The sequence below is a fragment of the Misgurnus anguillicaudatus genome, unplaced genomic scaffold (genome assembly GCF_027580225.2).
Source record: "Misgurnus anguillicaudatus unplaced genomic scaffold, ASM2758022v2 HiC_scaffold_29, whole genome shotgun sequence".
NCBI classification, from domain to species: Eukaryota; Metazoa; Chordata; class Actinopteri; order Cypriniformes; family Cobitidae; genus Misgurnus; species Misgurnus anguillicaudatus.
Window position 1 is genome coordinate 4,170,688 of NW_027395279.1, and position 22,947 is coordinate 4,193,634.

General features: G+C 36.9%; 2 protein-coding genes across 2 annotated transcripts; both read right to left on the reverse strand.

The window, feature by feature from the left end:
• Positions 1–468: 468 nt before the first annotated feature.
• LOC129436629 (cytochrome P450 2K1-like) lies at positions 469–12,582 on the reverse strand. Its single transcript, XM_073865123.1, has 9 exons — positions 12,301–12,582; positions 8,829–8,991; positions 5,789–5,938; positions 5,539–5,699; positions 4,450–4,629; positions 3,194–3,335; positions 2,903–3,087; positions 2,587–2,728; positions 469–703 (listed from the first exon to the last, which is right to left on the reverse strand). The coding sequence occupies exons 1-9, from the start codon at positions 12,496–12,498 to the stop codon at positions 495–497; spliced, it is 1,530 nt and encodes a 509-aa protein (XP_073721224.1). The 5' UTR covers positions 12,499–12,582; the 3' UTR covers positions 469–494.
• Positions 12,583–12,725: 143 nt separating this feature from the next.
• Positions 12,726–22,705, reverse strand: LOC129436631 (cytochrome P450 2K6). The gene is made up of 9 exons (XM_073865128.1): positions 22,449–22,705; positions 18,042–18,204; positions 17,674–17,823; positions 17,117–17,277; positions 16,808–16,987; positions 15,937–16,078; positions 15,362–15,546; positions 13,576–13,717; positions 12,726–13,492 (listed from the first exon to the last, which is right to left on the reverse strand). Exons 1-9 carry the CDS (start codon positions 22,644–22,646, stop codon positions 13,305–13,307), a joined length of 1,509 nt encoding a protein of 502 aa, XP_073721229.1. The 5' UTR covers positions 22,647–22,705; the 3' UTR covers positions 12,726–13,304.
• Between the last annotated feature and the right edge of the window lie 242 nt (positions 22,706–22,947).

Here is a 22,947-nt window from a genome sequence, read left to right on the forward strand (position 1 = left end):
TTATGTTCCTGTGCTCAACTTGTAGAGCATTGCGGTAGCAGCAAGAAGGTCATGGGTCCAGTGAACACACACTAATACATAGCTTAAATGCCCTGTAAGTCAGTTTGCATACAAGTATCTGTCAAATGCATAAATGATATATATATATATTTATACAGCATATACATTTTTACTCCAACAAAAATACAATTGAATATGTTTAGGCACAGAATGTACATGTGTAATGTAAAAGCTAATGAGATAATATAATAGTCTAAGAGTCTTATAATGTGAAACAAGAGTCCAGTGGTGGCTGGTGACTTCTCTTCCGAGGGGCTCAGTTTCAAAATATTTGTCCGATAATGCGTCTTGTCAAAATACGAGCCTGCTGCATGCATGGTTTATAAGAAAAGAGATGTGCGCCCTCGAAAAAGAAGTCACTGGATGCCATTGTAAGAGTCTTTATGTTTTACAATCATGAGGTATATATTTAACTAGTTATTCTGCTATTTTATTTATAACTTGAGGTTGTGTTTTTCTACCCTACTGACTGCACACAGTTTGTGTGGTGAGGGGTTCAAGACGAGACCCACAACTGGTGTGAGATCCAATTCATCTTCAGAGACTCCAGGTGGAGGAGTGAAGTGAAAACACTGAAGAAGAGAAGTGAAGAAGAGAAAGAGCTCCATCCTGGCCAAACCCTCTCCTAAACAAATCCTGCGACCTGAGAGAAAAGAAGGGAATGTGTTTGTAATGACATACGACAGTATGTGCAGACTGAACTATTTTTGCATTAGATGCACCGTGTTCTGTATTTATAGTTAATATACTTTTACCAACCATACTGCATGTTTCAGTATCAAGGCAATGTGCTTAAGCTGAGGTTAAATTTTTAATTTAAATATGGTATAAAGTAGATATTGCTAGCATTTCAATACAGTGGCGGAGCCAGAGGGGTGTCCAGGGTGGCACTGGACACTCTTGACATGTCACTGGCCACCCCGTGTGCCACCCCAAATTTAATGCGCTACTTTTACTTAATCGCTATGTTTATTTTCGACTTGCGGCAGCGCAGCACATTGTTAAAAACAAACATTATGAATATTAACCCTCCCTGCGGTCGCGGCGCAAACTCTTTATTTTTCAATCACTGCGCAAAGAGACTCGGATTACTCTGCTGATTTTGGACATACAGATATGATTTATACATCATTTAAAACGTTCAAGTGTCATTTGTACGCTTTTTGGTGAGAATGGGTTGCATTTTTTTGTGTGTCTATAAAACTAAATGTTGTGCTTTTCACAAAATTAAGAAAAAATACATAATGCGCGTTCTGTTATCTCTCCATCAGTGACGTCTTTTCAAAAACGCGTCAGAAAAATTACTGTAACTTAACGAACACTTTTCATACCATCAGAAGATAAATGTCATGTCTACATAATGCTTGTAATCTTTAAAATGATGTAAGTGAAGTCGTACATTTTGCTAATACTACATGATTTATTTTCACTGTATATGCTGGAAGTGTGGTAATTGTCTTGTGGACTGAATCTAAGATTGCCAATTCTTTTTACAACAAAACCCAGCACCATGTTTTCATACTTGACGTGATCTTTATACAATTGTTAATTCGACTGGATTGCCACATTGAACTTGAAAGCGCGACGCGCATATCCGATAGTGCGCGTGCACAGCCAGAGCTTAAACGACTTCATATTCGCGTCTTTTTGGCTTAAACGGACAAATGCTCATATGTCAAAATAGCTGTCTTGGTGATTTTCATACTAAACATTTGGTTACTGTACGTCTTAAACGAATGAACATTTTATTGCATTCGGTCTTAGCCTAACCTGTTGAAGTCTCTCTGTCATTAAAGTTAATTAAATATCAAAAGAAAAAAGAAAACTTTTGCATCTTTTGTATCTTCGTAAATAAAGATTAATCGAAACATCCTTTGTGTTGAGCTCTGCTATTTGAAGAAAGTTTAAGGTTTATCATGGAGTTTAGATTTCCCTCATTAAAGGGATAGTTCGCAAAATGAAAATTCTGTCATCATTTTCTCATCCTTATGTTGTTCTAAACCTGTACGAATTTCTTTTTTCTTATGAACACAAAAGAAGATATTTTGATAAATGATGGTATGCACACAGCTGTTAACCATTGACTTCCATAGTAGGAATAAAAACAACATGATGGAATTCAATGGATATACCATTAATTGTGTGCTTACCATCATTTATCAAAATATCTTCTTTTGTGTTTATTAAAAAAATACAGGTTTAGAACAACATATGGGTGAGTAAATGATGACAGAATTTTCATTTTTGGGTGAATCCCTTTAACAGACAGTAAATGAGATGTAAGAAATACAGTAGAAAGATTTAAAATTCACCCTTATTATGTTTACATCTAATGCGATCAAAAGATTCATTTATGCTTTCTTGATACATGGTTACATGTCATTTTCTTTTATGGACTATGGACCCCCTAAAGTAGCTTTGGCCACCCCCTGGCCACCCCATTAAAAAAATTCTAGTTCTGCCACTTTTTCAATACAAACACAACACTTATGTACTAGCTGCTATTAACCCTGTAAAGTTTATTACCTGCAGAGAAGGGCATGAAGGCATCACGTTTGATCAGCTGACCGTTCTCATTGAGGAAGTGTTCAGGGTTGAAAGTGTCGGGGGTCTCCCACTCGCTCTCATCTCTCAAAACAGACGTCAGCAGTGGCAGAACACACGTCCCCTAGATTTCAGAAAAAAACACAGACAACATTAGTGTGATAAAGACTGGGGGTTTTGGACCCATAATTTTGGCTGGAAACAACAAATATTTTTTTAAGATAAACTTCTGACAGATAAGTTCAGCTGGACAACAGACCATAAAATGTGAATAATATACAATACGAGCAAGACGGACCTTCTTGATGAGATATCCATTGAAGTTGACATCACAGCTGGTTTTATGTGGCAGATTCAAGGGCACTAAATTTGCCATTCTCTGGATTTCATGGATCACAGCGTCTGTGTAAGGTAAATTCTTCCTGTCCTCTGTAACCGGTTCACGTCCATCAAGCACCCTGTCAATTTCCTCATGAACCCGATCTATGACCCAGAAGATCACACAGAAAATGTTTTATAACGATGAGACATTTTATAGAAAACATACATCTTTCCTCACTTTTGTAAATATAAAGAAAACAGTTATGACCTTGTATGTGAGGATATTTGGCCATGAGCAGTAAACCCCAGCGTAGCGTTGTGCCGGTGGTGTCAGTACCGGCAGCAAACAAGTTGGACACAGTCATGAGCAGGTTCAGATCATTAAATTGCGAACCATTTTCTCCCGATTTCTGTTGTAGGCACAAAGACATGGTTAAAGGGGACATTTCCCAAGACTTTTTAAGATGCCAAATAAATTACGTCGTAAGGTCAATTTCCTGAATAAAGATAGCCAGTCCCCAAAGAACCCAGCATGGGTGCACCGTAAATGCCGGGGAAAACAACTCTCTGCAACATTTGGTTTTCAAAGGTTTTAGGGTATCATACATCTGTATTCTCATTCCCTCAAAGCAATCTGTATATGAAATGCTACATTCTACATGCACAAAGAATCTGAAACTGATCCTATTATTTTATTTTTTCAATTGAAATATCTCAATGCAAGTGGTTACAATGGTCTTACTCATACTATATAACAACATAATGTAATGTTAAAGTGTAAGCAAACTTTCCTCAATGTTGGGAGACACCTCCTACCTTAGACATGTTAACCAATCCCCCGCTGTATGTATATTAAGCAACACGCCTGGGTTTACAAGAACCAATCAGTACATCATTATCACAATGCTTTGTTCTCTGGATATTTAAAGGAACAGTATGTAGGATTGTGGCCAAAACTGGTATTGCAATCACAAAACTTGTGGCTAAAACTGGTACTGCAATCACACAACTGGTGGCCAATACACAAAATGACAACATAAACATCAGTTGAGGGCTGCAACTCCACTTTTTAAAGGACGATATCCTGGCCGGACCACTGTTGTCAGTGATATAAGTATTTGAAATGAAAATGATTGTGGTTGGTTAGAAATAACTATTGTAATAATTAAGTTGCACCTCTATGGGGACTAAATAAAGTATATTCACAGATGAGCAAGCATAAGGTGGCCTTCTGAGCATATGGTCCAACCTCTAGCAGCGACCAAGCCTGGTTCAGACAGCGACGGTGCACCACGTCTCTTTTTTATCTTCTCTTATTTCGGTCGTGTGGCGCACGTGCCCACTCACGGTGTGAAGCGCCAGCGCTATTCTCCAAGATGCACTTGACAACCTTTTGTGCAACAACCTAGTTAAGGCAGTAGGGTTCCGCAGCGTAAGTGCTGCGGGAAACCCTGGGAGACCTACACAATATTAGGAAGTTTTCTTAATGTAATGGCTGATCAGTGTAAGTTTATGATATTTTACCTCTAAGCTTTGTTTTTGGATGAGAAAGGCATCAACTAATCCTCTGCAGTCGAGAGGGTTTAAGGTCTCCCGTAAGCGATCCACCAGGACCTGGATTTCAGCCAGGTTGCTCTCCATACTTTCCATTAGAAGTCTCCAGGTCTTCAGCCAAGGCCCAAGCACTGGAAACATGTTGTAGATCTGCAGGTCAAACCACATGCTAAAGTATAACATAAACATCAGGAGATCAGTAGATCATGCTGGCTTTTCACAATTTTGAATTGTTGTAAAATTGACAGAAAATTATTGAAAATTTGTTGCAGCTTTACAGTAATGTAAGTACAGACAGCAGAGACATACAGAATTTGTTTTACAAACATGTCATCATCATCTGAGACAACATAGTGATGAACAGTGTTGGGGAAAGTTACTTTTAAAAGTAATGCATTACAATATTAAGTTACTTCCCAAAAAAGTAACTAATTGTGTTACTTAGTTACTTTTTATGGAAAGTAATGCTTGCGTTATTTTTGCGTTACTTTTGCGTTACTTTTTCTTACTTGGCTGAGGCTTGATCTCTTTCAGGCCTTGCAGGTGTTTTTTATGATCGCAAAAATATCAAATTCTGGCCTACCATCTCCGTTTCTGACTAAAACTGTTCCCGCTCAGGCGCACAGAGTGCATAATTCTGCCTTAATATGTTTAGTTTAATTCAGTTTATTTTATTTTTAAATTGAATTAATTAAACTGAAAAGTAACTTGCATTACTTTAAAAAAAAATAACTAAAATATGAATGTGTACATTTATAAAGTAATGCGTTACTTTACTCGTTACTTCATAAAAGTAATATTATTACATAATGTGCGTTACTTGTAATGCGTTACCCCCAACACTGGTGATGAAACGCGCTCTATAGAGCAGTTTGTCCATTTAAGTTTGATTTGGGTCGGACCTAAACTCTATAGTGCTCCGGCCCTCCAGGGTAAGATTTGGAGAACCCTGATGTAAGGTCTCATATAAATACCACAAACATCTCAACTTTCTAAACAGTCTCGGCCCTTCTTCAAAGGCTAAAAGTGTTGCCTAGAGGGAAACTTTAAAATAGGAACCTGTATGGAAGCAGAGCCGATCATGAGGATGTTCCGGTTTGCCCTGTTAACCATTTCTTTAAACTTTGAGTCGTCATATTCGAACCGGTTTCCATAAACAATAGCTGAGATGATGTTGGAAACGGCATAATTTACGGGCTTGGATGTATCAAAGGGATTTCCTGCAAGAGATACAGAAACAGAGAATACATTTTGTTAAACATTAGCACTCAAATCTGTATTTATGAAATGTACACTGTATTTGTTATACCTTGGAAGTTCTCAAACACTTCCCGCAGATATCGCGTCTCCTGAATAATTTTTTCTTCGCTCAGTTTTTTTCCCATCCCAAAATCTCGAAGAGTTGAGAGAGCAAATCTTCTCATGGTTTTCCACGTGTCACCATTCGTAAAGATGATTCCTGCAGGAAAACAGCATCTCTTAGTTAGACATTTAGTTAGACTTAGACATTTTCATACTGTTTGTTGATCTGTGATATTTCTTAGGCGACATGAAGGCAGCTCTGGGAAATGCGTTCGGACAGCCTTCATAGGCAGAGTAATGGAATTCTTTTTGAAATATAAACAGAGAGTGCTTTTGTGATAAATAATTCCATATTTGAAAACTACAATACTAATTTCTCGCAATCAATAGGTGTAAAAAGTGAAAACGTAACTTTATTTACACTAAATTTGTGCTTCAGTCGCTTTCTTGTCCGCCATTTTTTTTTTACTTGATTTGACCAATTACATTCCCTGTGCACGCCCATGGATAGAATTGTGGGACAAAACAATATCCGTTTCTCAATATGAAGGTTGCAGCCTCAGGAGGTCGCATTTCTATGCTGCATACGTCATCAAGTATGTCTTATTTCAGAATATTAACAATTATAAAGTTGACTATTATTCTTAGTTAATCGTAAATTGATGTATACGCGTATGACTTGCGAATGTAATGCTTAGTTAACTTAAATAAACCAAAGGGATACTTCACTGATTTAGCATTCAGCTTTTTATCAGTAGAAACCCGGAGGTATTTCTGAATGGCCGTGTTTCCCTCCCCCATGTCTCCCTGAGAGGAGAGATATCTGTATTTTGGTTCTGGAAAAAAGTACTCTGATGACGCAAAATGATTATTTTTGCATAATCTGAGGACTTTTTGGCCAGAGGCAAAGACTACAGTCAGTAGTAGGAGTTTTTTCCGCATGTCTTCAACCCTGCCAAGTTCATTCGGAAAATGAATCAACAAAAGAGTCAGCCATCTTGAATCTTCGCTAAGGCGCTCTCTTTTCAGCAGTAAACATTTATAACAGCAGGTAATAAACAGAAGACTATATGGCAGAAGGGGATTTTGAAGATCTGGTGCGTGAATCCGATGCTCGTGGCTACACACAATACAGCGAGAAACAAGAGGTTGCCGGAGCAGCTGCTTTAGCCGAGGAGCGAGCCTTGCCTGGCGGTCAGGAAGAATGGCCAGAGCCCGGGCAGACTGGAGCTGGGGCGTACTGATTATTTTATACTGAATCCGATGGAATATAAATATTTCTCATATGTAATATGTTGAATAATACACAAATGGATGTTATATTGTGAACGTTTAGCATGGACATTTCAGCAACGCGAACTCGCCTTTGGTTACGACTGATGCGCTGTTTCATAATACAGGTATGTCTTTTTATGAACTAGTGCAGTGCCCGTGGATAATGTGTTTTTGTTTGTGTTTTTAGTAATTGTTGGTTTGGTGTGTTTGAGTGCTCGTTGTTACAATTACACCGCAAAGTTCAGTGACAAAAAAAGGGAGAAACAGAGGCCAGAGTATAAAGTGAGTATTTTGTTTGTTTTCAAGTCTGTCAGCTGAGCAATGGGTTGTTATATTTACATCTATAAACCGGCAAAACCGGCAAAGGATGGAAACTTACTGCTTGTCCTTTCCTGGTTTTGACTGCCCATCCCGGTACAAAACAACGTATCACAATTTTGATGAAAAAAGGTAGTTTATAAAATAATCTATCAACTATCCGTACACACTGCATAATAATTTGGTTGTCACTTTTTTATTGCGTAATCCTGTTCTGTACACACACAGTTCAGTCATTTACGGGACTGACAACTGCATTATCTCCCGCAAAATGCAGGTAGTGACAACCGCATTTACAGAAACTCTGCATAGTGTGTACATAACTGAACTGAACAACTAGTAGTTAATAAATTGTTTAAACGTGCATCGTGGACATGACAGATCTCTCTTCTAAAATAAATGCCTAGAAAGTCTTCTGTATGCGTGGTGCAGAAAATGACAGAGGCACGAGCGTTTGCTTACTAGTGTTGCCAGATCTTGCATGGAAAAAACAGCGAACAAGAAAAATCCAATAGTAAACCAAAATATATCCACATGCTTCACCTCAAAGATCAAAATATTGAGACCGGCATCTTTAGACCTTAATAACACCAAAAACTTGATCGCTTCATGAGCCAAAAGCCATAAACTGTTAAGCGCCAAAACGGTATGCAAGTACATGCGTACAATGCACAACGCCAAGACGGAGGTTTATTGCGAAACAGAACGATGTTAAATTATTTGGTCAAAGCTGTGAGTGATAAGCACGCGAGACAGCAGAAAATTGTATGGTTATCTCTGTGTCAATCATCACATTTTCAGGAGTGAGTCTTGTTTCGTACAGACATGTAACGAACATTTAGGGGATTCACTCCCGCATTTAAATGCGGTTGTCACTCCGGAAAGTTTGCAGTGTGTACAAGGCCAACAGAGACTCAGGTTAACCAGTGTCATTTCTGTTTTCGAGTCAACTTGCTAGTAGCTTTCCTAATTGAATGTCCCTTCCTCCTGCCTGCCCTCTCGAACCGGTAGGCGTGGCCTCGTAGAGCAGCGAAGCAATGCCTTCTGGGATATGGTGTTTTTAATTCACATGAGCCAAAAACACATTTTCTGGCTTTTCTCGGCCTAGAAAGCACCAATTTCTAAAACAAACTTCACATTTCTACTACATATATTCATATTTAAATTGGGTAAAGAATTCCTTTAATTGTGTATGCAGCCGGCATATGCGGCCTCCGCAGTCTGCAGCCTTCGGATTGAGAAACGGCCAATGAAGGTTTTTCAGAAGACAGGAAGTTAATCAAACATTGGATTACGACGTGCCTTGATGCCTTCATGCATTGGAATGCTGTCTCAATAACATTGAACTATTTTTTTCTCAAATTACAAAGTACAGAGCAACAAAAAATAAACTTAAGTAAAAAGAATTAGTTTAACTTATAGTCAGTAGTAAAACGGTTAAAGTGATGTGTTACCGTGTCCTTTATTCATGTCTTGGACTATAGGTGTGATGTCTCTTTCCCCGAATTCGTCAGCTTGGTTCACCAGGGCTTGTTTAACCGTCTTGTATCCGGCCAAAACCACAATCTTTTTGGGTCCAAGATGAACTTTGAACACTGACCCATATTTCTTGGATAACTGAAACAAGAGCAAGAAAAAACGTAAACAAACCTGTCTGACATCACATTACAGATTAAAAGCACTGATAAAACCTTTACTTTCTAAAAACAATGCGTGTTTCATGCACAGTGCATTCAAAAGTTTTAATGCAGAAGGTGATCAGAGATCCCTTAAATAATCGATATAAATATTTTATCAAAGCATGCATTTAAGTCCTTTAATCATTCCTGTCAGCCCTAAACCAACTAAAATCAAATGCAATACTGCTGGATATGATTTTTATTTGTACATTACAGCTACTGCACAGTTAAAAAAAATGTAATAAATAGTGTTCAACATGTGCTCTAGTTTTTCTTTCTGTATAAATATACCTTTGTGATTCATTAGGATTGCTTTTTAAATGCTTCATTCCACCCTGTGACAAATACAAAAGAAGCAAAACCTCTTTGTACTCTTTTAAACATGATCCCTGCCCCCTCTTAAGTCAAAGTCAGCTTTTTTGTCAATAACAGAACAGGACATACTGAAGGACATCAGAGGACCCTGGTGAAAAAATAGTATGCTAAATATATTTAATTTTGATATACTTAAGTATACTTGCAGTCACACTAATGACCAGTATACTTAAAGTGTGCTATTGATTAGTTTATTTAAAGAGTGCTATTTTGGAACAACTAATTTTGTACTTAATATATTTTAGTTGTATATTAATTGTAACAAAGTACAACTTTAAGTGTATTTAGTGTACTTTTGTGTGCTAAAGTGGAACAACTTTAAGTGTATTTAGTACAATTTAAGTACATGACTGTTTTTGTGCTAAATTCATGCTTGATAAGTGGATTTAGAGTGTGTTTTATTTATGTTAGGAGTACATTACAAATGTATACATCTACAATATAAAATGTAACAGAACATACTGCTCTCTCGTAATTTTAAGCCCACGTTATTTCTCCATAAAATAATATACAGGGAGTGCAGAATTATTAGGCAAGTTGTATTTTTGAGGATTACTTTTGTTATTGTAAAACTACAGTGCTCTTGGTCAATTCAAAATGTTAACAAACCCTCAAACCTGAACATTTAAGTAGTAAAAGTGAAATTTTGGCTTTATTAAGAGAATATTTCTATGTACATCATTATTAGGCAACTATTAGTGTGCAGAATTATTAGGCAACTAAATGAAAAACAAAGATTTTACCATCTCACTTGTTTTTTTTTTCACTTGTTAAAGTGAGAATAATAAACAGACTCTATATTTACAAAAAAAATTAATAAAACAATAAAAAATAAAAAAAGATATAGACTCAGTGACCAGTATAGCGACCCTTCTTTTCGATAACAGTCACAAGCCTTCCATTCACGGATTCAGTCCGTTTCTTGATCTGATCTGAACCAACATTTTGTGCAGACGCAACCACAGCCTCCCAGACACTGTTCAGAGAGGTGTAAGGTTTACCTTCACTGAAAATGTCCTGTTTAAGAAGGGATCAAAAGGTCTTAATAGGGTTTAAGTCAGGTGAATAAGGGGGCCATGTCATTAGTTTTTCATCTCTAAGGCCTTTACAGGCCAGCCATGCAGTGGAGTACTTGTGATGTATGTGCTGAAGCGTTGTCTTACAAAATAATCAGTCTTCTTGAAAGATGCAAACTTTTTCCTGTACCACTGCTTGAAGAAAGTGTCTTCTACATTACAGGCAGGCAGGCACAGACAGGTATTATTAAACATGAGCTTGTTGGACCTTTTTTTAGGTTGAAAATGGAAATAAAAAACAACTCTCAGACCTACTGCCAATTTTTAGAAGACACTTTCTTCAAGCAGTGGTACAGGAAAAAATCTGCATCTTTCAAGAAGACTTTTTTATGCAAGACAACGCTTCAGCACATGCATCAAAGTACTCCACTGCATGGCTGGCCAGTAAAGGCCTTAAAGGTGAAAAACGAATGACATGGCCCCTTCTTCACCTGACTTAAACCCTATTGAGACCTTTTGATCCCTTCTTAAGCAGGACATTTTCAGTGAAGGTAAACAGTACACCTCTCTGAACAGTGTCTGGGAGGCTGTGGTTGCGTCTGCACAAAATGTTGGTTCAGACCAGATCAAGAAACTGACTGAATCCGTGAATGGAAGGCTTGTGACTGTTATCGAAAAGAAGGGTGGCTATACTGGTCACTGAGTCTATATCTTTTTTATTTTTTATTGTTTTATAATTTTTTTTGTAAATGTAGAGTTTGTTTATTATTCTCACTTTAACAGGTGAAAAAAAACACGTGAGATGGTAAAATCTTTGTTTTTCATTTAGTTGCCTAATAATTCTGCACACTAAAAGTTGCCTAATAATGATGTACATAGAAATATTCTCTTAATAAAGCCAAAATTTCACTTTTACTACTTAAATGTTCAGGTTTGAGGGTTTGTTAACATTTTGAATTGACCAAGAGCACTGTAGTTGTACAATAACAAAAGTAATCCTCAAAAATACAACTTGCCTAATAATTCTGCACTCCCTGTACATTTGTACACCCCATATACTTTCAAAATGTGCTTAAAATATACTGTTTCTAAAGAATACTAAATAATGTATTTTGGAAATATACTGTCAGTGCATTATTATAATGATAACTTTAAGCATACCGATAAAGTATACATAAAATACATTTTAAAATAAGTTTAAATTTAGTATACTTTAAAAATTGCACAAAACTTTAACTTTAAGTATATTTTTCTAAAGTATACTTTTAGAAAATATACTAAAGTATAATTATTTTGAAGTATGTTAAAAGTTTAATTGTAAAAAATATGCGCAAATATGTTGTAAGCATACTTTAAATATGTTTAAAGAAAGTACATTCCTTTGTAAGTATATTTGTAATGTACTATTGCAAAGTTAAATATACTTGAAATACAATAAAGTATATTTGTTTTTCACCAGGGGACTCATAGTGTGAGACACAACATAAGACAAGTATTAATCGCTAAAAAAGTAATAAGATATAATAATAAAAATTAAATGCTAAAGTAAAGAATAAAATAAGAATACAAAAATAAAATGTGTGCAATTTTAGACATTTAACATTAACGGCACATGGGAGTATGAAATGCAGACAAAAGCAGCAGTAGTGCAAAATTCAGGTAACGCAGGTGTTGCTTAACCTATGAACTATGAACTAGGCTTTGTATCACACTCACGCTTGTGCAAACTTGCAAGACTGAAGTAAATGCATTTTTCAAAATATATATTTTTGGTCTGTTTACACAATTGTGAGACACCCATGCATTTCATTGGGCCTGTAATGGAAAACTGAATCTGGGAAAAAAAGTCTACTCACATTCCAGAGGCTCACATGAAGTTGTTTAAGGTCAAGAATGTGCAGGTTTCCCACGAGTGGCAGTGGTTTGGGTCCTGGAGGTTCTTGGTCATCTTCTGGAGACCTGAAGCAGAAATAAATAACCAAAAGCAGCAGAAGAGCAGCGAGTAAAGCTCCTGTGCTGGAGACATTCAGGAGAAGTGTTTCCACTAAAGCCATAGTCAATAGTAAAAGAGATTTACACACAGCTGCTGTAAGTCTTCAAACTGAACCGACCAGTATTCATGCCAGGAAATGATTCGGTCTAAAACATGAGGGAGGAGCCAGAAAAGATTTACAACACAAACACAACAGCAGTAGTGTGTCAGTCAGTCCAGAGTGGACGCAAAATGATTTGGATAAGAAAAAAAACATATGCATTATGAGAGAGACAAAATACTCAAATGTTGCATCTTATTATTTTTTATTTTGATTATGAATCAATCAAAATAAGTAAACATGATGTGTGTTGACAATAGTAGTTACAATAGAAGTGTAGATTTCATAGAAGAATTGGCTAATTTTTACATTGTGAAACTGTAACAGCTTAAGTTCCCTGATGACATAATTTTTCAGGAAGTGACAAAGAACATTTATTTCTTCACTCCAAAAATATGAATATTTCAAATTGGCAAACTTTAGTGTAGTTTATCACAGACATACAAAAATTACAAGACAAGCATATTTATTGCATTGCTTAAATGGTATTGCCAAACAATAATGATCATAAGAACATTCAAATATTTGTATAATGATTAACTTTGTATGGCAGGGCCATAACCACAAAAGACAGTGAGGGGGACATCTCCTCCCCAATAATCAGAAATGTGCTATTTTTAATATACATATACAAAATACACATATTGCCCTGAATGTTTTGCCCCATCCCCCAAGTTCAAAATCTGGTTAAGGTCTTATTGAATGGCATTATTCAGCTCCACCACCTTGAAGTCATAGCTTTGAGTCCATTTGCAGAACCACAGAAATCAAAACCGTTTGACTGCACACAGTTCGTGAGGTGATGGATTCAGTGTGAAGCCCACAACTGGAGTGAGATCCAATTCATCTTCAGAGACTCCAGGAGGAGGAGTGAAACGAAAATACTGAAGGAGAGAAGTGAAGAAGAGAAAGAGCTCCATCCGGGCCAAACCCTCCCCTAGACAAACTCTGCGGCCTGAGAGAGAGAGAGAGAGAGAGAGAATGATTAACAAATGATCAAAGTCACATCTGAATGAGAAGCAATGAACTGAACTTTACCTGCAGAGAAGGGTAAAAAAGCGTCTCGTTTGATAAAGTGTCCCTCCTCATTCAGAAAGTGTCCTGGATTGAAGTTGTGGGGCGTCTCCCACTCGCTTTCATCTTTCAACACAGATGTCAAAAATGGGTACACAGTGGTGCCCTGCATAACACAACACATTACATTTAAACTCAAGTATCAAGTATTACTGATGTGAACACTAAACCAAAAGTCTAATTCTTACTATGCATGCTTTTACATTATATATAAATCTTCATGTTGTATTTTAAGTATTAACAGTATTTTAAAGTGAATGATTAGATTTTTTGCCATGTCTTCTAAAATCACTTTATTGGAAACTAAAATGTTTTCCATTTAATGTATTTTCTCATTTATTTAGTATTTTCTTAAAATATATTTTCATCCTATTCTTTTAAATATCCCATCAATTAGCAATGCTACTTCTGTAATTATATTATTCTTCAGGAAGTGGGGTCATTTTTGGTGGGAAAACAAACATCAGTGTTATGAACATTTCCATTTTATGGAATTTTTTTATCTCATGTGAAGACATTTTATAGACAAACCATGTGCAAATTTATGAGTTTCCAAAGAAAATTCCCCCTTTTTTTTGTATACACTGTCAAAAATAAAGGTACGAAGCTGTCACTGGGGCAGTACCCTTTAAAAAAGGTCCAAATATGTACCATTTACGTACAAATATGTACCTTTAAAGGTACATTTTGGCAGTTCAAAGTACTAATATGTACTCTTTGGGTACAAAGGTGTACCTTTTTGAAAGGGTACTGCCCCAGTGACAACTTTTGTGCCTTTATTTCTGAGAGTGTAGTATAGCATATGTACAGAATTTGTACAAACCTTTACAACTCACAACAATCAAAACAACAAAAAACATATATCATTCCCATGGTTTGATATCGCTTTGGTTCCCTACAGCAGTGGTTCACAAACTTTTTCAGTGTGCGGCCCCCCTTGTGTACGGTGCATTCCTTTGCGGCCCCCCAAAGATTATTTGTGACAAAAACTGTTCTAAAACTCAACATTTTAATAATAAAAAAAAAACATTAAATTATACAAAAAGTAGTGCTTTTGGTTAGTAGCCCTATTTTTTAGGTTTAATTACACAGAATTCATGATAAATTAATGTATTTCATAAAATGTCATAAAACTGGGGACCCCCTGGCACCATCTCGCGGCTCCCAGTGTGAAAACCACTGCCCTACAGTACGTCACAAAAACCAATACCATCATCACAGTCGATGGATAGATATTTGTATGTATGGAACAAAGACTCAGTGCTAAAATGATCACATCACTGCTGCTTCAGCTCTACTTCTGTGATGCTCAAATGTGCAGTGTGAATTTTCTAACTTGTTAATATCAACACTAAACAATTGGCGCTGCAAACGCACAGTTCATATATGCATTGTGTAAAACCAGTTTTAGCAGTTATGTGTCTGATATTGCCGAATGTAGCATCTATTGAGATATATCTATGGTTGGTGGTGATACGAAAGAGTGTAGGCAGGGATTCATTTGAATATTCATTTCTGTGGTCTGAGCTGTATGATTGTGTAGAGGCTGAGACTAATTTGCATATTCATAGATCCATGCATATTAAATGAGGCAAGGGTGTAGAGTTGCATTTAAGCTTAAAATTAATGTGACAGGTAAACTTTTATTTATGCTATTATATGATGCTCAAAGATGAGCTTTAAGTGATAAAAGTATCGCTACATAGGGACTTAAAATTTGTGTTGCACATTTTATGATTCAATGTCTGACCTTCTTGATGAAGTATCCATTAAGGTGAACGTCACAGCTGGTCTTGCGGGGGACACTTATGGGAAATATGCTGGCAAATCTCTGTACTTCATGGATCACAGCATCTGTGTAATGCAAATTCTTCCTGTCGTCCACCACAGGCTGACGTCCACCGATCACCATGTCAATCTCCTCCTGTACCTTGGCTTTTGCCAGGAAAGCAAAGATTACAACCAGCGAGACCATATAGCATCATTTTATATTCTGATGTGTTTCTCATCATAATTTCATCACAGTGTGATTTTAGAATGAATTAAAGACTTTTAATTAATCAGCAACAAGGACTGTAACAACAGCGCTTCAAAAAAATAGATCAACCAAAAGTGAAATGGGTTCAATACAATAGTCATATATTGTAACTCACTTATTCTAATTTCAACTTGAATTTATAAGTTATGTCAACTTTTTATGCCAAAATGTTGTCATTGAAAATAAATATGTTGGTTTAAAAATGTAAAAATGTCTTTCTCCAGTGTCTTTTTTTGGCGGCTACAGCCTTGCCATGTTTTTTCTAACATGCATTCACATTTACCAACCTTGTATTTCAGGATATTTAGTTATTAGCAGAAGACTCCAGCGTAGTGTTGTACTCGTAGTGTCGGTACCAGCAGCAAACATGTTGTTTATAGTATAAAACAGATTCTTCATATGGAAAAAACTCCCAGTTTCTCCAGAGTCCTGCATAAATTAAACCTTTTTAGCATATGATTGCTTATATTGTGCATTCACCCTCCCTGATAAAATTATACATACACAATCTTACAACAATATTGCTTTTTGCACCTATGACGGTGGGGCTATTTGTATGAATCCTGTGGGGTCTCTGAGGCTCAGGCACCCACCTTAATGGCAGAGCACCCATGGAAATAACGCCAGATGTGCTCAATTAATTTTAATCAAAAACGCTTTTGAAATTCTGGAGCCTCTCTGATTGGTGGATCTCAGGAGTTTTAATATCTACAATGCTGTAATGAAGCTTAATAAAGAGTGTATCACATTTCGCATCTAAAGCCATGCAAAGAGCGTTTCCTCCTTCTTTCCAAAGCGCTTGGGCGCTCCCGTAGCGTCTGCCGTTGCTTAGCAACCTAATCCCCCATTCCGACTACCAGCGACTGGCAGTAGCAGAGCGATGTAATCTCATTGCTTTCAATGGAAGCTTGGCAACTTCTGGCCACATGAGCAAAAGATACCTCTGGCGACTGGATGGGGTGTCTCCAGCGATGCGACAAAGTTGAGAAAAGTTAAACTTTTTGCAAATGATGAGCGACTACCAATATGAGCGAAGCAGTGAAGTTCACATCATCCGTCCTTCTACTGGGGTGGACGGTACTCATTTGTTTATGACATCCACATTTACAAACGCCTTTAACTCCTTTGATTTCATCTATGTACATTAGTGCACAGTACCTTGTCCTGTTGTTGCCGTATAAGGAAAGACTCAGCAAATCCTCTGGGTTCCTGAGGGTTTAAAGTCTTCTTGAGGTCGTGTAATATTTTGTCACTTTTTTTGTAGTTCCCCTGGAGGTTGTTCATGATACGCTGCTGATTCTTCACAAAAGGTCGAAGCCAAGGGAACAAGTTATAAAGCTAAAAGCAAGCAAAGTGAATCGTGATCTATGTTGTATTAATAAAGAAAAACTCAAATCTCTTTATTCTTTAAATAATATACAAATTATTTCCCTTGTTGTATACTGGGCTATTATTTTGTGGAAATACCTGAATTGAAGCTGAACCTGTTATTTTCATGTTTTCATAAGCGCTATTCAGCATTTCATGTAAGCGAGAGTCGCTGTAATCAAATCTGTTGCCGTAGACGATGGAAAAGATGATATTTGATACAGCAAAACCCATGGGCTGTGATGAATCAAACGCTTTTCCTGCAATGGGGTGAACAAGAAGTTATCAACACAATCTCATAATTTGTAGGTATTTTTTGAGGTGGCTAATTCATACAACCACGTTCATATGTTATTGTACAATTTGCTTTCACTCCTGTGGCATTGGGGTTAGGGGTGGGTTTCCTTAGTTTTCGTTCCTTATCGTGGGGTTTTGTATAGTTCACTTCGTACAAATTCATCAAATTAGCCAACTCGTAAAATACATACGAATTCCAGATATCAGGATATAGACATACATACAAATACATTACAATCATATCACCATCTTCTCCATCCCAGACAGCAGGGGACTCTGGGCCCGATCCCCATCGGATTTAGTGCAGATCCAGCCCGGAGTCATCTGCTTTCAGAGATGTTTTTTCAGGCCTACTGTACCTTTAAACGTCTCAATTTTTTCTTTTAAAAATTGAGATTCCTCAATGATTTTCTCCTCAATTTTTTTCTTTCCCATTCCAAAGTCTCGTAGGTTTGAGAGAGCAAAGCGTCTCATTTCTTTCCAGTTGTCACCATTGGAAAACACGATCCCTACAGAGAAATCATTTATTCATTAATCTATCAATTCAAACCTCACGACAAGCTATCTTTGAGCTATGCAAGTGTCTTACAAAAGTTGCTGCACCAGTGATATTGTATTAATGAAAATATTTTGGTCTGATGATCAGTTGCAAAGAAAGCTAAATGAAATGTTTTAATGCTGTTAAACAATAAACAACACTTTTATTTTTATAAGACTGAATTCTTACCCATTCCCTGATTAAAATCATGAAATATAGGGGTGATATCTCTGTCTCCAAACTCCTCTGAAAGGTTCACGAGTGCCTGTTTGACGGCCTTGTATCCTGCCAATACTATGACTTTTTTGGGGCCAAAGTACACCTTGAAAACTGACCCATATTGTTTTGACAGCTGTAATGCAGAAAGATCAAATATACCAAAATGTGAGGAAAAAAGAGCCAAAAATTGCAACAAATAAGAAAAATGCAATACTCATATGCACTTCAAGCTAAGTAAAAGAAACATAAAAGATACAATGCATATGCAATTTTTTTCTGATAATGTATTATTATTAGGGATGTCAAAATATTAATTGTGATTAATCACATACATAATAAAAGTTTGTTTTTGCATAATATATGTGTGTGCACTGTGTGTTATTATTCAGTATATAAACACACATAGTATGTATTTAAGAACCATTTACATTAAACGTCCTCAGTTGCAAGTTTAAAGCGTAACTAAACCCCTGGTCAGAGCCTGACTCCACCCACTGGCAATATTTGAAAAATGCAAGAAAAGTGGGCAGATCTCAATGGAGATAGAGGGGACGAACTAAGTGTGTGGTGAGATCGTAACAAGGGCGTGGTGAGCTTGAACCTGCTTACGTCACGAGTCATTTTTTGGACCCAACATCCAATAGGAAAATTCAACTGCAGTAGCCACCGTTCAACCTGAAGAGGGCAGCACTCAGACGTTTTTAAACCATATATTGTAGTATTGAAACACTTTATATCCAAATGTCAAAAAACGTACTAAAATCAATGAACAGCACTAATAAAGCATCATTCTTACAGATCATTAACTAAAAAAAGTTGGTTTAGGGTTTAGTTACTCTTTAAAGTTAATCCCAATCTGAGATTAAAATCAGAGTTTAAGGGGCGGTTTCCCGGACCAGGATTAGCTTAATCCAGGACTAGGACTTAGTTTAATTAGGAAATATAACTAGTTTTAACAAACATGCCTTACTAAAAACATTACCTGTGTGCATTTTGAGGTAAAACAAAGGGCACTGATGTATTTTAAGATATGTAAGTGCAAGTTGTTTTCAGTTTGGAGAGATCTTTAAAGTGTTTAAGTCTAGGACTAGTGTAATCCCTGTCCGGGAAACCGCCCCTAAAAGTAATAGAGCAACAGGATTAAAGATAATCTAGGTTTACTGTCAAATTAAAACCTGGATCAAAATGATGGTTTAAATGTAACCCTACTTATTTTTAAACAAGGTTTAAAGGCAGGATAGGCAGGAATTATCTAAAAAACTTTACAAATTTGTTTAAAATGTCTTTATATACCAATGCATAATTAAAATGTAAGTACTCTGAAAAAGAGAGTATAAAACTTGAGTGTCTGTAGACCTTTCACCACTGTTTTAAACAAGCTAATTATTTCCATTCGGGGAATGGAAGGCACTCTAGGACAGTGGCGGCGTTTCACGAAAACCTAGGGTATGGCAAAAAAATTTCGTACAAGAAGGCCTTTCAAATAACGAATCTATGAAACCACATTATATCCATGTGTGTACATACTCCACCAACCTGTACAAAATCATACTATGATTGCACGGATGTACACTTACTGACTACAATACGAAAGCAATATACAATTGAAAAGCAAAAATAGAAATCATGGTTGTTTAAAATGCTTTTCAAATGTTGTCATTCTTAACTAAGTGCAACTCCAGCAACAGATAAACTAAAACAATATAATATCAAAACATACTGTAACATCCCTTCACAAATCTTGTCATGACAGCCGCCAATAAACACTAAACACAATAAAGACTTTTAATGATGTGATAGAGCACACGTAGTTAACCCAGCCAGCAAACCAGTTAAGAATAAAACACTAAATAAAACTCTTAGTAAAACAGGGCTAAATGCAAAAACAAGTCTTACCTTTTGTCGTCGTGCAGTTTTTATTCCACAAGTCACCATATTCAAAAACACGCGCAAATAATTAATACACTTCGACTGCGCAACAATTTCCCAGTGTAAGAGAACATGTTTATGTATCCACGGAGAACAAATCCTTTTACTTCTGGAATAATGTATGCAATGTGCATGCGCGAGTGTGGGGGAGAACCGTGAGTCTGTTTGAATGTTAAAACAAAAAAAGGAGTTTACTTGCGAAAATAAAGATTATAACAACAGCGGTCATCATGAAACCTCCTGCAAGGACTAAAAGCTGCACTGCAAGCAAGAACGACAGGCTGATGACATCAAAGTACCGCGAGGGTGAGGCGAGAAATCATCGTAAGAGTTTGCTTTCAAACCGCTCTCGCGGCATCTTGATGTCATCCGCATGTCGGTTCCTGTATTACAGCATGAAGTCGAGCACACGTGTAAATTATCCATATTAGTTATGTACCAATGTTCAGATATGTTCTACTGAAAATATTTAAAATGATCTTTAATGAGCATCATTATAACCTGTTGATTTCTGGTGTTTTGTCTGAATGCTAGGGTATGGCAACTGCCATACCCTGCCATACGCAAACGCCGCCCCTGCTCTAGGAAGAGCAAAAGTACGGCAGAAAAAGAGCATTCAGAACTCACAGTACCTGCATATGCAGTCAGCGAAGGCAAACAAGGCAAAACAAAGGTATAAACAAAGAAATCAAACGAGAGTAAATATCGTGACGGCTTTTCCCCGTGTCGACAATCCAGAAGCGGTATTGTCTTTGGTGTGTAGTCCTCATCAGAGTCAACAATGCTTTCATCACGGAAACTCTTACATGCAAAACACCTTATATGTTATGAATCTTCCACAAAATTCACCTTCATTACAGTGTAACTGATGGTAATGAAAAAAACTTGTATCAATGCTACATGTTTTTAGCTATAACTAGCTCGTTTGTTAGCGAATCAAACAAAATATATTTTAAACTTTACCAGTATTGATATGCTAGCTTAATAGTGAGTACTAAAAGCCATCCTATTTGTTTATATTCATAGTGATAAAGTTAGGTGTATTATTACATGTGATGATGTTACTACATGCACCGCGCTCCTTCCTCTCAGAGCCGGCCAGCGTCGGGCGTTCATGTGTTTTGGGGGCGTGGCTTTAGAAGAAACCCAGAAGGGAGGGAGTGGATGGAAATAATTAGCTGTTGTGAGAGGTCTACAGACCCTCGATTGTTATACTCTCTTTTTCAGAGTACTTAAATTTTACTTATGTATTGGTATATAAAGACAGTTTAAACAAATTTGGAAAAAAGTGTTTATGACTTTTTTAAGACTTAAACCTGCCTACTCTGCCTTTAAAGATTGGTGCAACAGAATTATCAAATAATCTTTGATTTAAACCCAATTTAAGCCAAATGCGTGCGACCCACCCCTAATTATTATAATAATGAATGTAGCTTGATTTTTATTTTTTTAAATATTAGTAGTTCCTCTGAAATTTGTAAATGATTCTTTTAATATTTTCATAAAATCATTGCTGATTTTCTTATCAGATCAAGTTATATTTCTGGCGATATCTGGCAACACTTCTGGCCTCTGCACTTTAATCGTGGAAATTTACTCTTGCATGTGAAAGATTGATTGAAGAGAGGCTGTTGTTACTGAACAATTGCTACTGATAATTAGCCTGGGTTTCCCCATGCTGCCTTGCGCGCAAATTTATTCATGCTGCAAGTCTAGCATGGAAACTATGGACCAATTTTTTTCCCTGAAATAGGGAACCAATCACAGAATGGGGAGGGGGCAGCAAGACGATGACGACGTCTATGCGACACACCAAAGTAGTTTTATTTATCCAACACAGCAGCAGATGCGAAGTTACTTTTCAATGCAGCCTTAGATAGTGTTCTAAGTAGTTTTGAACGCAAGTTTATTTAAAAAAATAGCAACTTTTGCCGTTAAACAATTTAATATCCAAGAAGGATGTTTGGATATGGCAAGACATGATAGCCACAGAGTTTAATAGGACCAACCTGCATCCTCGTCGACGAAGTCCATTTAACTTATAAATGGTAAGTGGTATTAATTAATATCATATTGTCATCATGCCTGTACTGTGGTTGTCACAGTGCCACTAAGTTGTGTTGCTTTTCAATATCAATATACAGCTACCGGTTTAGTTGCATAGCTTTCAGCTGTGTGCACACGTACCTGATAGCAGTTATTGATGTTTGAATTTATGTTGCTCTACATACTTCATCTGGTATAATTGAAACGATTGGCTATGAGCTACGTACAGACACATTTAATAGACATTCATAGCGCCAAATAAATGGCTCTGGGGATTCGTAAACCACGCTTCAAATAAGAGAAAATAAGCATGTGATTCATGTGGATCTGTATGTCCTTTCACTGCAGCACAAATTAGTAAAGTAATCATGTCATTCTGAATGTATTTGCACATGATCTTACCTTGGTGAGACTCACGTGGGTTTGCTTAAGGTCCAGCGTGAGCAGGTTTCCCAGCAGTGGTAATGGTTTAGGACCTGGAGGCTCTTTTCCTTCATTTTGAGAGCTGGAGCCGATGGAGAAAAAATACATAAGCAAAAACAACAACACAGCAGCAAGTATTATACCTGTGCTGGAAATCTGCTGAAGAAACACTTCCATTATAGCCACAGTCACAAAAATGAGCTCTGAATGTTTGTAACACCAGGACACGACTGATTAAAATCTGTTTCTCCTATGTACTTTATAACCAATGCAGCGGGAGGAGCCAAAAATTCCAGGACAATCACATGGAGTGCTTTAAAGAGGAATCTTGGCATACTTCCACCTGGAACAAAATACAGAAAGTTGCAGTGTTGTGAAATCAGTCTACATGTAATTTTTATACGCTTCAAGAAAAAAACAGTATTGTAAATGTAGTCCGTATGACTTGTGCATTGTATTCTGTGTCTGTTTTGTAAGA